This window comes from Pholis gunnellus, assembly GCF_910591455.1.
Source record: "Pholis gunnellus genome assembly, chromosome: 11".
Taxonomy (NCBI): Eukaryota; Metazoa; Chordata; class Actinopteri; order Perciformes; family Pholidae; genus Pholis; species Pholis gunnellus.
In genome coordinates, this window is record NC_136538.1 from 21,278,481 (window position 1) to 21,294,646 (window position 16,166).

At 42.2% G+C, this 16,166-nt stretch overlaps 1 protein-coding gene across 1 annotated transcript in view; it reads left to right on the forward strand.

The window, feature by feature from the left end:
• Positions 1-5,713: 5,713 nt before the first annotated feature.
• Positions 5,714-16,166, forward strand: part of nrg3a (neuregulin 3a) — a gene marked incomplete at both ends in the record, with an annotated part of 306,996 nt that continues 296,543 nt past the window's right edge. Inside the window, one exon of the mRNA XM_079168332.1 lies at positions 5,714-6,437. Coding sequence (XP_079024458.1) covers positions 5,714-6,437 — 724 coding nt within the window. The remainder of the gene's footprint in view (positions 6,438-16,166) is intronic.

Here is a 16,166-nt window from a genome sequence, read left to right on the forward strand (position 1 = left end):
GGGCTCCTGCTTAAACCCCTGCGGCTTGACCCTGCCTGACCCAGCAGATAATAACCTAGAAACCTAAAAAAAACATGAGGAATATGAAATGCAGCAAAAATAAATGGAATTGTGGGGGTTATTATGATTTGGTCTGAATTAATTTATTACAAAGCAGAGCAATACAGTCAATGTCCAAGGATTCCACCAATTTCACCAGTGTTGACAGAAATATGGCAGCTAGCTATTGTAAATAATGCAAGGATTGATTGGATTTGTGATAATCATTTTTGTGATTTAAAATTCCTGCAGGGACTTACTCACCTGCGATCCCCGCACACATTATTGCTCTCGACAAATGACTACTGTACAACTTTGACCTTTTGTGATAGGGCTGATTTGCTGTTTGTTGCGGTCTTGTGATTGTGATTGGAGGAAATACATGTTTGCCCTTTAATTAAAAAGCAGGTTGCAGTGTGGGAGGCTTGATAATGGCAACAAGCAATATCATCAGAACAAAGATCATCAACAGCTGTGCAGGTATCAGCAGACTTTGCTTTGCTCCGTGCATATATATGTGTTTTTCTGCAGGTTAAAGGAGCTGCAGCCTTCTGGAAACAGGTTTGTGAGTGATTTACTGCTGCCAAGTATAGTGGCATCATAAAACTATGCACGTTTCCTTAAAAAGAAAAGAGAAAAACAAAAAAAGATCCCAGCATCAGTCCACCATCAGAGGATGAGAGGGCTTCCCAACACTCAACGGAACAGGACGTTTAGAGTAACAAACATGCATTCTCAGTGATGGCAGGTTTCTGTGAGCCACAGGATGTGATGAGGATCTTATAATTCATAAACTTGGTCTGAATCTGTGGGATTTTTAATATGATCGCTGTGATGGTTTAGCAATATGCTAAACAAACACTTCACTTCACACGCTATATAAACACTAGACCTATTTTATGGTATATAATAGGATTATATTGCTTGATGGTAAACAACAGATGGTGTGGGGATGTAGCGATCAGCAGAACTGAATGTGAGTATTTACAGCTATGAGTCACAGGCAAAAGCTTAACTATAAAACTAAATAAAGTCTAAATATAAACCCCACATTATATCAGAGAGTTCAAGCCGACAGCAGGATTATCAATCAAACAGAAACATAACAGTAATAATCATACATGTTTACAACGTCACAAAAGAGACAGAAGCTTAATTGATAAACGTTGTCTGGTTCCATCTTCAGATTGTTTTTCTATTGTAAATGGAATGTCTTTGGCTTTTTGATTGCTGGTTGGACAAGAAAAAACATTTGATAATTTTGATTGGAATAATTAACTAGTGTGTGGAATTTTTGTGCGTGCCGATTGCTTGGCACCCGACCTCGGAAGTGCAGCTGGGAAGTGAAGAAGAGTTTGGTTGTAACATTGGTATGTCCGGCATCTGGCAGCAAAAGTGTACTGCAGCCAATGAGCCCCGGCCCGTAATGCCCCCGCTGCTGACGACACGCTCAAGTCCGCAACACCCTGAAACTCTGCTGCTACACAAAGCGCTGTTCGCTTGTTTAGTCAAAGTTTATTGATATCGAACGTGTAGCAATTTCCAAACTGCACCAAACGTTGACAACGCACTCCGTTGGATGTTGAGCAACACACACACGGCGAGTATAGAGTAGATTGGATGAGCAGTTATGAATAAATGAATGAATTGGAAATTAGTTGCAGTCATTTTTCATTCTCACACTATGTGTAATAATTCATCACATTTTACTTCTGACATAGTCACAACAGTTTGCTCCGTGCATGCGTAATTCAACAGTTCAAAATAGCCCCACAACAAAGACAAACTGAGTGCGGCGCAAACAACTACCGATCTTGTTCCATATTTGGATTACACTGCGCAGACACAGTAATTATTCCATCATCCAGCACAGGCCAGGATATATTCTAATCAAGCGCAGTTAAGGTTCGGCTTGTCAGCTGATTTTTCTGTAGTCAATTATAAACTGTTCTACTTAATTAAGAGGTAAAGCAGCTTATTTTGCAACTCCAAGAGAAAACCTTTTTACATATTTGATTCACAACTTACCTATTTAGACATAATAATACATAAACCTATTTACAATCCACATTTGAGTATCACTATTAAAGATGTGGAGAGACTTTGATCTTCTGGTTCTGTGATAGTGGAAGATTCACAGTTACCGCTGTATTCTTCTGTTATTAAAAGTGTCGTCTTTATTGAGTGGTGGTGCAGGTATACGTTAGCATTTCATTTGTTTCCCTGTGGCTGTTTTCCAGTGTGATTATTGACGATTGTTTCAAACCACCACAGTGTCATGATGGCTGCTTTAACAGACTGGTGCTGCTATATAATCGAATGCCAGAAGACAGAAAGAGGTGTGAAAACCCACAACGACATGCCTTGAGTTTCCCCACGGGACCAGTTGAAGGATTCTCCTACAGGCAGATGGCTATCTGCATGACTTTATGTGTGTGTCTGGCTTGTGATGCTATCACATCCAGGAGGCACACACTTTCTTGCACACAAAGATAAAGTCACAGTACTAGAGAGGAAACTGTGCATGGTTTTACAACAGGCATCTTTTAAGGTTGTTTAGACTGCTGTACACTGTTGAATTGATTTGAACTGGCTGGATTTAGTGAGGCTCAACCAATCACACTGGCTTTTTAAAATACTAGTAAAATAAAGCAGTGATGAGAAACTCCGAATATATAGTCCACACTGTTTCCTCATGATTTATTATTATAATGAATTATTATTATTTCCTAGTGTTCAATCTTTCCCTCACTTCACCTCAATCACTTAGTTCATAAATCTGCCTTTTTTATCTTTTGAAGAGCATAATAGAAGATAAAGATACGAGGGGTAAAGGGGTATGAGATATCCACAGTAGAGCTTAAATTAAAAAGATATGGAAAAAATAAAGATGCTTCATGGTTGCACCAATAGAGCAGACGTACATAGAAAATATACAGCTAAACATCACACTGAATACATTAAAGAGTCACACACCAACAACTCAGCCCGAGGTAAAGCTTTTTATCAACAAGTTAAAGTGAGAGCAACGCGTTTCACTCACTTGTCACTTTGGAAAACAAATCACAGGTGATGATTTCACTTTGTAGGGTAATGAATTAGAATCATATTATATACATAGTCTGACATGCTAAAAATAGCAATAGAAAGTTGCATAGATAGAAATAGACGGAATTCAGATGACTAAATAAGGAGGCTATATAAAATAATTACTTTTAATCTGCAATTCCACACATAACACATCCTAAAAGTCCAACATATATCTCAGATAAGGAAACTGTCATACACATTTGAACCAAAACCCAAAGCTTATAGTGATGTACTGCATTAGAAAACTAAATGTCTTTATGCATGTAGAGCTTTTTTTTATTCAGGGTTTCACTTAAAGTCAGTTTTTCTTTTTTTTTACATATACCTAGAGTTTTTATCCATTTCTCACTAAGCTCCAGTGCATCCACATGAATACTAAAGATGGCATTAAACACACTTAAATGTCTTTCATCTAATAATCCGTCTCTTCTTCCTCATTCTTTCCCGGTCTCTCCTCTGATGCTGTGCAGTGGGCGGGGCCGAGTGAGGGACGGCTCCCGCACTGTGCCTCCGCTCTGATCCCTCTGGGACTCGGGCTTCTCGCTGGTAACTGCCTCGTCTGCCGCTGCAGAGCTCTCTTGCCATCTCCCCCTCTACCCCTCCCACACTCATTATCTTTATCTGTACACACACCTCCACTCAACCTTTCCCCCTTTTTTTTCTCTAGTTTTCTGTATGCATTCTGCATCTTTACCCACTCCCCTTCCCTGCTAACGGAGGTGGGCAAGCTTCCCAGTGCTGGTGCATCTAGCAGGTGCAGCCTCTTTCCCTCCCTCCCTTCCTGTCTCTCTCGCGCGCTCTCTCTCTCTCTTTCTCTCTTCCGTTGCTCTACCATTGTGCACACTCCACTCTGTCTGTGCCTGCATTTTTTTTTCTCCATCTCATTCGTTCCCTGTCTCTCGGCGGCAGCAGCTCAGGGAGGCAGCTGTATGTGCGTCTGCATAACAATTGCCACAGGTAAAGACAGCTGCATCGTCGGATGTTGCCAACCCCGCAGGGGCCGAGGGAGCCTTCACTGCTGCGGCTGCAAGTTCTCATCCGAGCGCGGGGAGCACATTTCTAATCATCTCCAAGAAAGCATCCTGGAGGGAAGGACGGGCAGAGGATCCCAGCAACCCAACCAACAAATCACAAGCTGACTCAAAAGAGCACAGGCTTTCAGGGACTGAGGAAAAAAACACCACTCAGAGAGCGAGAAGAGAGAATCAGTGGGATATTTGTATTACTGTAGCCTCCTGTTTGTGTTTTTTCTCTTATCTCTTTCTGTCTCTTGTCTCTGTCTCTTTCTTTTTTTAATTATTTGCATCTACTCCCTGCCTCTCGTCCTCTTCCTCTCTCGTTCCATCCCTCTCTGGCGGAATGTTCTCTGCAAATAGATGAGAAGAGGCTTTCCGTGCGCTTGGTGCAGTATTAACGGACGGGATACTGAGACAGCAGGGCGCTGAGCGGACAGCTTGGGGAAATCTGACCCACAGCCGGCTGGAGAAGGAGCAGGATCACGCGTCGCAGTTGCAGATTTATCCGCCCTGTGATACCACCAGTGCGCGACAACACCCCTAATTCTTTTTTTTTTTTTTTTTCACTCTCCCTCTCTGTCCTCATCAAAAGTGTGGCTTTTTGAATGGATCAGGAACATTCATTGGATTGTACAGCTTTATTTTTAGCCACACTGGAATAAAGAGCAAACATAAAGGAAGCAAAGTGGGTTTGGAACCAAAGAGTGAAAAAAAAAAAGAAAAAAGAAAAAAGATCCTCCAAAAAAAAGAAAAGGAGACGCTGATTGAAAAGCAACGGGCAAGAAAGATAATCCAAGGAGAGTGTACGACAGACGCATAAACGACAGATCTATCGCTCTCTTTCAGTTACAAAAGAGACAGATTTGGGGGGCTGAGGGACGCTGACTCGGCTAAAGCTGTTGGAACAGGCTGCATTGGACAACATCTTTAATTTTTTTGGGATCTGCCACACGGGGTGGGGGGGCAACAAGACCCACCCTGCAAGTTTCACTCCCCTCATTCGACGATACTATCCCATCGTGCTTGACAGGGACAAATATGCATGTTGAGTAGAAATAGCTGTGCTTTTTTTTTTTTACTGCAGTGACATCTGAACATTGATGCCACGGATTCCTCACATGCACGGATGTAAAGCTGTTCCTTCTCACCCACCTCTCCCTCCTGTCCTTTCGTCTCCCTGTTAGAAGCATCACTTCTACTTCTTCTGCCCTGGCTTATCCTGCTGTGAACGTTCTTGAAGTTCACGTTTGGACATCGACAGTTGGGCAGGACTAAACGCGGACTAATCGGGCGATCATCGGTCTACGCAAGCTCTCCCATTTCTCACTGGTGTCTCTGAGTGTGAGTGTGCGTGCTTGTGTGTTTGTGAAAGCGTGTCTGCATGTATCTCCTGCACCCCTCCCCTTCTCTTTATCGTCGGATTACATATTTTTGTACGTGTTAATAAGTGTCCAAATCCTGTGAGGTCCTTTTTGTGTCCATTTGTCCCTTGTCTCTTCTCACTGTCCGGCATTGTTGGGAACCTTTCCGCCATGTGCTGCCGATGCTTATCACAGGGTTAACCCTCAATGAGCCATAAAGGACGGCAGGGAAGGATGAGCGAGTGTTCTGGAGCAGCTGTTTCCGGGGCGGTGATCCTGGAGGAACCCGAGGGTTCAGGGGCTTCAGGGGGGCGCGTTGAGGGCCAGGCCCAGGATCAGGGTCCCCTTCGCTGTGCGGTCTGGCCTCGCCAGCAGACATGGCTGTGTGTGGTCCCCTTACTTATCGGCTTTATTGGCCTTGGATTGAGCCTAATGTTGCTGAAATGGATTGTTGTTGGTACAGTGCGGGATTACGTGCCAACAGACCTGGTGGATGCTAATCGAATAGGCCAGGATCCTATTTTCCTCTCCAAGCCAAGCGGGATTCCCAAAAGTCCCGATACTACCACCACGACAACTACTCCTACAGTTGATGGCGGGAAGCCCTCACCTAGAACTGTAACTATTGCGAAAGGCAGAACTCGTTCCACTGCTACGACCACGACTATAAACCCTCGAGGGGGTGGAGCCTCGGGTAGCCAAGTAACCCCACGGAATCCTGTAAATCGAAACGGACGTGGACCCTCGGCTTTTACCACAACCACTGCAGCGCAACGGACAACCTTCATAATTGGAACAGCAACATCTAGCCCCTCACCGTCCAACCCAACGGTGCTCCATGACTCTACGCAGATGTGGACCCTGGAGCACACTACCACCGAGGCGGTCTCCACCACGCTCACCACCCGTACGCACGGCCACCGCAAAACACGTGAGTCACTTGCATCAGTAAAGGCTTGCCACTTACTTTTATACTTTGGTCTTTGAATTGAGTTGTCGTGAGTTGGCTTGGTTGAACAGATTTCTGGGCAAACATTCCAGGTGTGTGTGTGTGTCATATGTTTATCCATTGGTTGGCTCTTTCTCATCAAAACTGATATTTCAACTTCTGACAATGTGAAATTTTACAGCTTTGTTGAGACTTTTTGGCTTGCATGGACCACCACCCTTTTTGGGACATTTAATATACGACACCCCAGAGTGATCCATAGCTTTGGTAAAATAAGGCAATCAGAACTACGGCAGGAATTAATAATCAATCTTTCTACTGTGGATGGTTGATCTGTTTCCGTGGTATATTAGGATTACACAGGAGGCTACAACTTTGGCTTCAAACATTAAGTGTTTCTATGCTATTTGTTGATGTTAGCATCACAAAGGATTGGTGCAAAGCCTCAGTGATAATTTAACATCAAGTTTAAACGATAAGAGTGTGGAACTGCACTCATATGTACACTACGTTATTTTTTTTACTAGCTGCAACCTCCAAGCTATAAGGTTCGAGTATCGACGTGTTGTTTTGTTTGTCTTGTGAAACTAACACGCTAACTGAGACTTGAAAAGTCTTCCAATCCATTTCTTAATGGACAATGATGATCTTCTACTTTTTCACCATCTCTGTCCTTGACTCAAGTCATGGTATGCACACATGCTATCGATTGGTGCCGCAGGGATTTTTCTCGCGACGATCAATGACACACACACACACACACACACATCACACTCTCTCTCTCACACACACACACACACACACACACACACACACACACTGTATACCCACAGCTTCCTCTATGATAAATCTCTCTGCTCTCAAAATGGTGTCACATTATGTGCTGGACTTCCCTCTGCTTGTAATGTCCGTGTGTGTCTCTGGTCCGTGTCTCTGGGCCCATACAGTTGCAGAGGGACAGGGCAGGGTTGCATCTTTAACAATGTGACCTCATGCTCTTTGTCATGTCTTTAAAAAAATCTCACATTAGCAAGCATTTGACGAAAACAGGTAGAGCAGGCATCCTAACCTTGACGTTAATTGTAATTTAACTTAACAATTAAAATCACATTGCCATGATATTACACCACTTAATGTCAAGGTCTGGACCAATTAGATTGCATACATGCATCTGCTGTATGTTGTGAAATATGCATGCGTTGTGTGTTATGAATTCATTTAAACTGACCTGAATTGCTCTTTAATGGGATTTTAACTAGAGTATTGTTGCTATTCTCTCATCATAAAGTCTGTTGCAATGTATGATACACACAATGGCCGCCATTTATCAAATTAATTATAATTACATGATGGCAGCTATATATTAAATCATTGATAAACTAAATCACCCCATTCCACCTGCTGTGGCTTGTCTGCTTCACTGCCAAGGTGTGGCTGCTTCTTTTGTGTCCGATAATGAAAGTGTCCCCGAGACCAGGGAATGTTCCCTCTGATAATTAGAAACATAGGGGAAAATTGTGTATCATTTCATTACCAGGAGGAAAAATGGGGGCCATCCATCATCGTCCTTTCATTCATTAATTAACCATAAAAAAATAATGTAATATCTCCAGCAAATGCTCATGAAAACCATTAAGCTGATAGGTATCCAAGGGAAAATGTCACTCCTCCAGCTCGCCCGGGAAAGTTCTCATGGCCGACTCATTCGATAATCCTAAACGCCCTTCACCCTGCCTCCCCCTCTATTCTACCACCCACATGCTGCTTTGATTTGAAAAGGCCATCATTTTTACAAAAAAATATCCATTATGTATGAATGTGTTATGCAGTAGTACTGAATTGCCGGTGTTGGCTTGTGCTCAGAAATGGAGAACATTTTATTAATTTAAGTATAGTAGGCCATCTGTGAGCTCTTATTGACGCTGTCCCTGTCTTTGTGGATCACAAAATAGAGATGGACACAGATTTTATCTCACTCTGGGTGTTGGTGTTCTTACTCATCCATACAGTTGAAAAGCCGGTTTCACATGTTGTTTTTTCACGGTTGTAAACAATAAATATTTCTTAACTGACTCAACCTCTTCAAAGCCATCAGAGCTTTGGGGTGTACTCTTATGCGAGTCATCTCTTATTCTCTGTGAAGACAATGGATGGCACTTTTACCACGAGAACCCCTGGTGTAGTGAAGCTTTGGTGGTATTTGCTGACATTCTAGCTTGTCTAGCTGTGCAAAAGTCCAGATCTGACAACTATGGGAAGATATCATAGTTGAGACTGTCTTACCCCTGACGCAAATGCCACTTTGAAAACATGATTGACATATCTAAATCTTTTGCACTTTACAGAGTCTTACAGTTAGCTGTCCCCATGCTATACGCTGCAGAATGAGGAGGAGATCTGGGAGAGTTGATACCAATATAAGAAGCCAAGTGACCTCTGCACGGCAGGGCAAAATGTCAGGTGATGCCTCAGCGAAAATATCAGTTGGATCAAGGGAACTGAAAATCTGATGTGTGCCCTTATTCTTCACCCCTCTTGAGATTACAAGTTATGATGGGTAATGCAGTAATGCCGCATATAAACTGAAATGGAAATTGAAAAACATTAATGAGAAAAATGAGGAAACGGAGAGGAAATATTTGAAGGTTCACGAGTCTTCATATAATTAATTATTTTAATTACTTCTTTGTAAAATGCTGCATAGGATTTTGAAGGGATGACGCAACATATGAATGACACAACATTTTTACATTGTTTCTATAATGAGAGGGACGCTAACATTATAACTGGTAATGAAATAGGTCATAAGCATGCAGAGGAATCATAAAAAAGGACAGTATTAAATGTTAGTAAATAATACCAGATGAGTCAGAGTAGTGATGAATAGATCCCTACAAAGGTTTATTCAGTGATGATAAGGCACTGGGACTGTATTTGTTGTATATGTCCCCAATAACAAAAATATTGAATCCATATTGTCGGTAGATTCCGGTCTGTGATTGTAGATTTTTAGATGATTTCCGGGTCCGTGCTTCGGAAGTTGTTCTGGTGCAGGTGGTCTCCGGTCTTTGTCTCCTTGCTGAGCCACTCAGTAGGATTAGGTTTCAGTCAGACAGTGGCCCTGAAACCTAAATCCAGATTAGCAGCCCATCGCCATGACGGTGGAAGCAACAGAATTACATTAGCGCACCTATCAGTCACACACACTCTACATGGGCATACAAGCCGCCTGAGTGCTGAAGGATTGTTCTGATGGTCTGTGGAGGGATGTTTTTTTCATTGAATGATGCTAAGGTGACATGTTTAAGAGAATGTTTTAGCTGCGTTTCAGGATCCTTCAAGGGCGCCTGAGGTGAAAATTCTTCACACATACTTTATATTAACAACACAATAAAGTAGTGCTTACTGCTGCTTTTTGTTTAGTATAGGGAACTATTTATTTTCTCAGTATTTGTGGCATATTGTGCATGCACTTTAACCAAACTTCACTCTGAATTACTTCTGGCAAAATGCTTTTAAAAATGAATCAGGTGAAGCATAAACTATTATACCGACTGCCACACTGATTTTCTAAAGTTTTGCTATACATAAATACATGTTTTGTCGACTTTATGGGCATAAATGTGTTCTTTGCTTCAGCCAAAACTATTTATGAGGATATTATTCTTAATGATCAGTATATAGCTAAAAACCTGCAGAAAGCCAGGATGATTTGCGGCTGATGTCGGCAAAATGCCCCGATCCAACGGAAGCATCTGGGATAAAAAATGTTTGGTACATCGATTTGTTTAATAGACCTTGTGAGTCCCTTGTAACCATTAACAAACTACTGATACCAGAAGTCAGTCTCGGACCTTTCCATCCAATCACCTCAGCACAATCACCTCAGCAGGAAGAATACGTTTGGATGGGTTTTAATATTCAGTCGAAACAGCCATGAACTCCCAATCTTTACAACTGGAACAAAAATAAACTGATGTTGTGAAACCTGATATTTTTGTACCCAACTACAGAATTTCCACAGCAAAATCATAGATACAGATTATTACAATTGAAGTTAATATTGAACTTATCATCGGATATGTTGCTTGAAAGCTTACCTGTTTATTCGTAGTTTAGATTTTTCAGTTCATCAATAAAGAAAATACCCCCAAATAACCCCAAAAACCCCCTTGCTTCACCGCTGGCCAGCACTGAGGGCATCAGTGTACATTACTGCACTAATCATGTCATAAGGGAGAGCTTTTAGGTTTTTAAACAAGATTGTAGAGTCCATGTTCTTTGCACTTGGATTAGTTCTCCGTGAGCTGCTTAACCCGTTCCCAATGGGGTTTCTGTATGCGTGTGACAGGGAACTCTACCCATGCACATGCTGACACACATGTACACACTGGTGTGTCCACAGCAGTAGATGTCTATATGTACATGACCCAGCTGTGACCTCCTGTGTGATTGAGAACTGAAATCAGCCACATCCGTCAAGTCTGATTGCTTCTTTAAAGCTGAAAGAGCTTTTTAGGACAAAGTTAGAGCTGTAGGGGGGAAGCAATGTGTGAATGAAATGGTGGCTGGAATATGACACATTTCAAATGTGGCACATGATATCCTTAGTGTCAATATTGTGTTGTGCTCTGTACAACTGTGAGGTATTTTCTGAAGATAGAACTGTGATTGTATCTCTGTAAAGTGGCTGGTAGGGAGGGGTCACTGAACCAGAGTAAAGTATATAAATCCATGATTATGTAATTCACATTATAACCCTAATCATAAACACAGGGGTCCCTGCTGAGCCCCGAGGTAAACTCTTTGTCATATCTCACAGGTGCTTTATTCTGTCATTTGTTACATATTGACCTCATAGTATTGTTTTCTGTTTCCGTTCGAATTAGAGCTTTAATTGCAGCCTATGCAGTTTAAAAGATCAAATAGAATAAATAGATTAAACGCTTCTTATGGGTCCTAAATGAATATCACACACTGTCAGTCATTTTGAAGGAGACAAACACTTAAAACTAGTCTTATGTTCTATGTGTACTGTACAACCAGTTCTGATATTCCGTGGTAACCTTGACACCGTTATTGTGTTTCAAACATGACTTGGCCTGTAACACACACCCATCTGAAGAGTCTTGCAATCAGTATGCCTGAGAACCTATCCTTTACTCATGTTCCTTTACTCATGTTCCTTTACTCATGTTCCACTTGGTTTAAGCGCCAAACCTATCACATCAGTTGCTTTTTTTTTTAATATGCAGTACACTTCAGTCAGTTTATCTCTGATGCAGTCGTTGAGACTGCTGTGACTGACCACTAACTGAATGCATCAAAAATGCCGTCCTGATGAGAATTTTAATTCGGGCGAAGATGCTGTGAGAATAAAGCTTTACGTCACTTTGATTCATTCTGATGAAATGTCTTGCAGTGGGAAGAGGGATGAAATATTAATGATGCGAAAGAGAAACATGTTCAATATGTAGCGGAAAGTGTAAATAATTAAAGATGGCCCTTTTGACGAATTATCCCACGCTGAGCAATTCCCCGTAAAAGCATACTGTACTTGTTCAGTGAATGGAGGAGTTCAGGGTGTCTGCATTCCCCACGCTGGCTGAAATATTTTTGGTGGTAGAAAAGAAAGTCCAAAAGGTGTTTTTTTGAGAAAAATTGCTTCATGACTGCCAAGGTTGAAATTCTCCATCTGCCTCTCTCCTTTTAATTTACGCCGCTGTTCTCCCTTCCCTCCCGAGCATCCCGGTCCAGATGACGATGATGAAGTACAAAGTGGTTAAATGCTGCCGCTAACTTCAGAGGGGCTTTTAATAATGAATTCAGGTTTCAGCTGCCTTGATTAGATGAGGCTTGCTCCATTTCGTGGGAGCCAGTGGGGAGTGAGGTAGCAGCCTACGAGATGTAAGCCGAGTTAATTCCGTTTCTGGGATTCACCTGCCCTGCGTCGACTCTCCAGAGGAGGCTGCCACCTGCTAGCTAACCGCTCTGATGTCCCCAATCTCTAAGCTCATGGGAACTGAGGCTTTTCGATGAAAGACAATGAAGACTGCTTTGGCTGAACGTTCAGACCTTATACTGGAAAATAAACAGGGTATAAATAAACTGCACGGGACCACTACCGCCCCTGCCCGACTCATGATGTCATCAACAGGTTATACGCCAAACCATTAATGTCTACTCTGTCTTAACCTTTTCAACAAGTCATCTCTTGACATTTAACATACATTCGTCATCTCATGGGGTAAAAAGTTGCATACATTGCTGTGTATTGGGCACATGCATTTGCTACGAAGGTTTTCTTTGAATTCAGGTTAGAAGAACTTCTCTGAGCAGTAACTCATCCATAAAACAATAGTTTGTGTTCCCTCAGAAAGATTCCATAACACAGGATGTAGATTAAGCTTTAAGCCTAGTTTTCTTTTTGTTTCCAAATGTTATGATACATCAGGGAGCATATATAAGAAACACATATTGATCTCTGTGGGTTATTAAATAAGAGAGGTTTCCAAAGACGCAATCTTCTAAAGCCCTTTCTCCCACACCCCACCTTTGGCTCACCCTCTTATTGAATCTGTCAGCTGGCCTACAGCAGCAAACCGTTTAACACAAGTAAGCAAATAAATATCAGACTCCTATGAGTTCAACCATGGCCAACAGCTAGTGTTGCAGCTTGTTTGGCTGTAGTTACTTCAGAGGAGGAGTGTGGGCCGTGACAGATGGGGGCAGGACATTCCAGCAACCCAGCTGACACAGCTGACCTGTGGTTGCACCAGAAAAAAAAATAACATTGGTCCGTTATTTTAATGCTTGAAATGACTACACTGAACCATCATTTAACAGCTTCAAACATGCTCCTCTGTCTTCAGTCATCTAGCGTAGCTTAGAGTAAGAAGTAAACGGTACAACAGAACGTTTTTTGTAGAGTTCTTCTCTTTGATGAAATACAAATGTTTGTAGAAGAGAGAAACGGATCCCTTTTTTTCACCAATTTTATTTACGCTAGAATGAATCTTCAAAACAAGGCATCGATATTTCTGCATCGATCCACCCACCCCGAATACCCGTCTCCTTCTGACAGTTAAAACTGGTCCATTGTTACAAAGACCGCAATCCTCTCTTACTTTTACCAAGTAGTTTTATCTAAACTTCCTAGACTTGGTAGGTATACAACACAAGTGTCTGTGCATCATTTGGAATTTGCAGAATTTACCATCCTCTATTGAAGGGGTCACTTATAGGTGGACCACAGACCCAAACGCTGACCTATCCGGACCCGGGCGTATAACTGGATAATTGAGAATTACAAATTATACATTTGGCGGAGCGCTTCTATTTCAACCTCTGCAGCTTTTCTAGTCCAGGAAATACACTGACCAATTGCATGCGATATCACTCATCTCACGTGACGCTATTCAGTCAATCGAATGTGTGTATTCCAAAATGCATCGTGAGTCGAGCGACATTCACACACAGACCGGGGAGAGACGGGGCGATGGGAGAAGTAAGGGAGCCGGTGAAAGACTTTCACATGGTGTGCTCCAAAAAAGAGAAAAGTGGACCATGAAAACAGAGCTTTTAACAAAGAACGGACCGATTGTTCATTCTTCCTGCTGGCGCTACAAAACCACTCCGTCTCATATGTTCAGAGACCGTGGCGATTATTAACAGCACCAATGTGAAACGCCACTATGAGACCAAACATACCCACTCCAATCTGAACTGAGGCATATATATATATATATGTATATATACATATATACATATATATATGGCACGATATTATTTTAATGTTCCGGACCTTTTGGAATTCCCCTGCTCTATTTCGTAACGTTTGAATCTCATTTAGCACCCTTGTTTGTCCATGGATTTTCATTTTTCCATTATAAACAGATTTTATAATATTCGATGCATAACTTGTCAACTGACGTATGTAGAAGTCCACTTTAGGTCATATATGAACCAAGTGACACAGTTTGACCTCTCCGAGTTCTATGCTTCAAGCACAACATATTCACCTGTGATGCATTGGTCTGTAGAAAAGCCTTCTGCTTATTATGCTGCTGGCACCTGGCAGTGAACAATGCTATTAGCCAAGATAAAATGCTTAGACAGTGATTATTTAACCTCAGTGTACACAGAGCAGGGAGCCCAACAATTCAGGCCTGAACCAGCTCAAATCCAATATCATTCCTTTCAATGGCTGAGCCGTTTGATTGAATTTGTTCTTCCTCTACCCGGCCACCCCCCCCCCCCCCCCCTCCTCTCACACCTCATCTCTCTCACTGCCTTATATTATTATGAGTTTATGAATAGTGAAAATTGATGCACAACCAGGTACAGCAATAAAAAGGTGGTTTAAACGCAGCACTCTCAAAAGGACCATTCTTTGCAATAGGTATGCTTTTTTATTTTTGTTACTCAAGCACATTTCCTGCATATTACTTTAAAGTTATAATCCTAAAAATGTCCATCCTGGTTGATTTGACAATAATGGTGGTTTTACTGGTGGTAATGGCAAGTGCAATTTAACAAGGCAGGTGCCAAAGCTTTGTTCAAAATGGCATGTGTCTTGACCGCTGGGGGCAGGAAGCACATTTTGTCCAAACTGCAACAGAAGAAGAGCAACTTAAAGGGACGCGGGTATTGTTAGCAGCAAAGAACCAGCTGAGCCTTCACAATGTTAAGAGCCTCGCGGAGGCAATAGATAAGCTCTGAATTTTGAATGCAGCACCTTTTAAGTAAAGGATTTTAAATCTTCTACCAGTGACTCAATGCACTATTGTTTGTGTAAATGATCTTTTGAAATGACTAAAGAGTAACCTTGAGCTAATCTAACAAATTCGTTTTCCCGGCCATTCATTCTATCTTCAGCACCAGAGAGAGCGATCCTCCCCCTCTCTCTTTGTTATAGATAATGACTCTCTGTATATGGGTGTGTCAGCGCCTGACAGCTCAATAAGTTCAACGCATTTTTCAAGCACAGGATAGGAGCCACCTCAGTCATCGTCTGCCCTGTAAGAGATGTAAGATACATCGATCCCAATGTGATTGTATCCTGGTCTTTTGCCACTCAGCAGTTTAGCAGGCGAGCGAGCGGGCCAGCATTTGGGCGTGGGTTCTGATTATCCCCGAGCTCGCTGCATTTTTGCTGCGGTTATTTTTAGCTTCAAAGATTGTTGCCAGCTTCTCTCTGGGAGGCTGCGTGGAGCTGGCTCTTCTGGTGGAGGCCTTAGAGCTGACAGAGCTGGAGGAAACAGAACAAAGAAGCACAGAAAGAAGCACAGAGGAGACGGTCGAGACGGAGACTTTAGTGTCAGTAGAAGGTGGTTTTATTTGGAAAATATTACAGTTAGGGAGGATTTTTTGATGTTAAGCTCAGTGAAACATTATTTCCTATGTTGTGTTTGGTTTGGGGATGCTGCCATTCTGCTGTATCTTATTATGCTAAGTAACAGCAATTGGAGGCCTATAATGTGAGTCTGAAGATGAAGGAGGCTATTTCTTTCCAGGAAATCAGAGCTGTTAAACCGCACAGTGCTTATTATGTTACCACACAGGAGGTTTTCCAGGAGGAAACAGGACGCTTTCCAGAAGGTCGATTTCACCTTGAAGGAAAACACACCTCAATCACACACACAAACGTGTTGGTCCTCTAAAGCTCTGTCCTTGGGGCAGATGGTGGCATCATTTCTCTTTTGCAGCCTG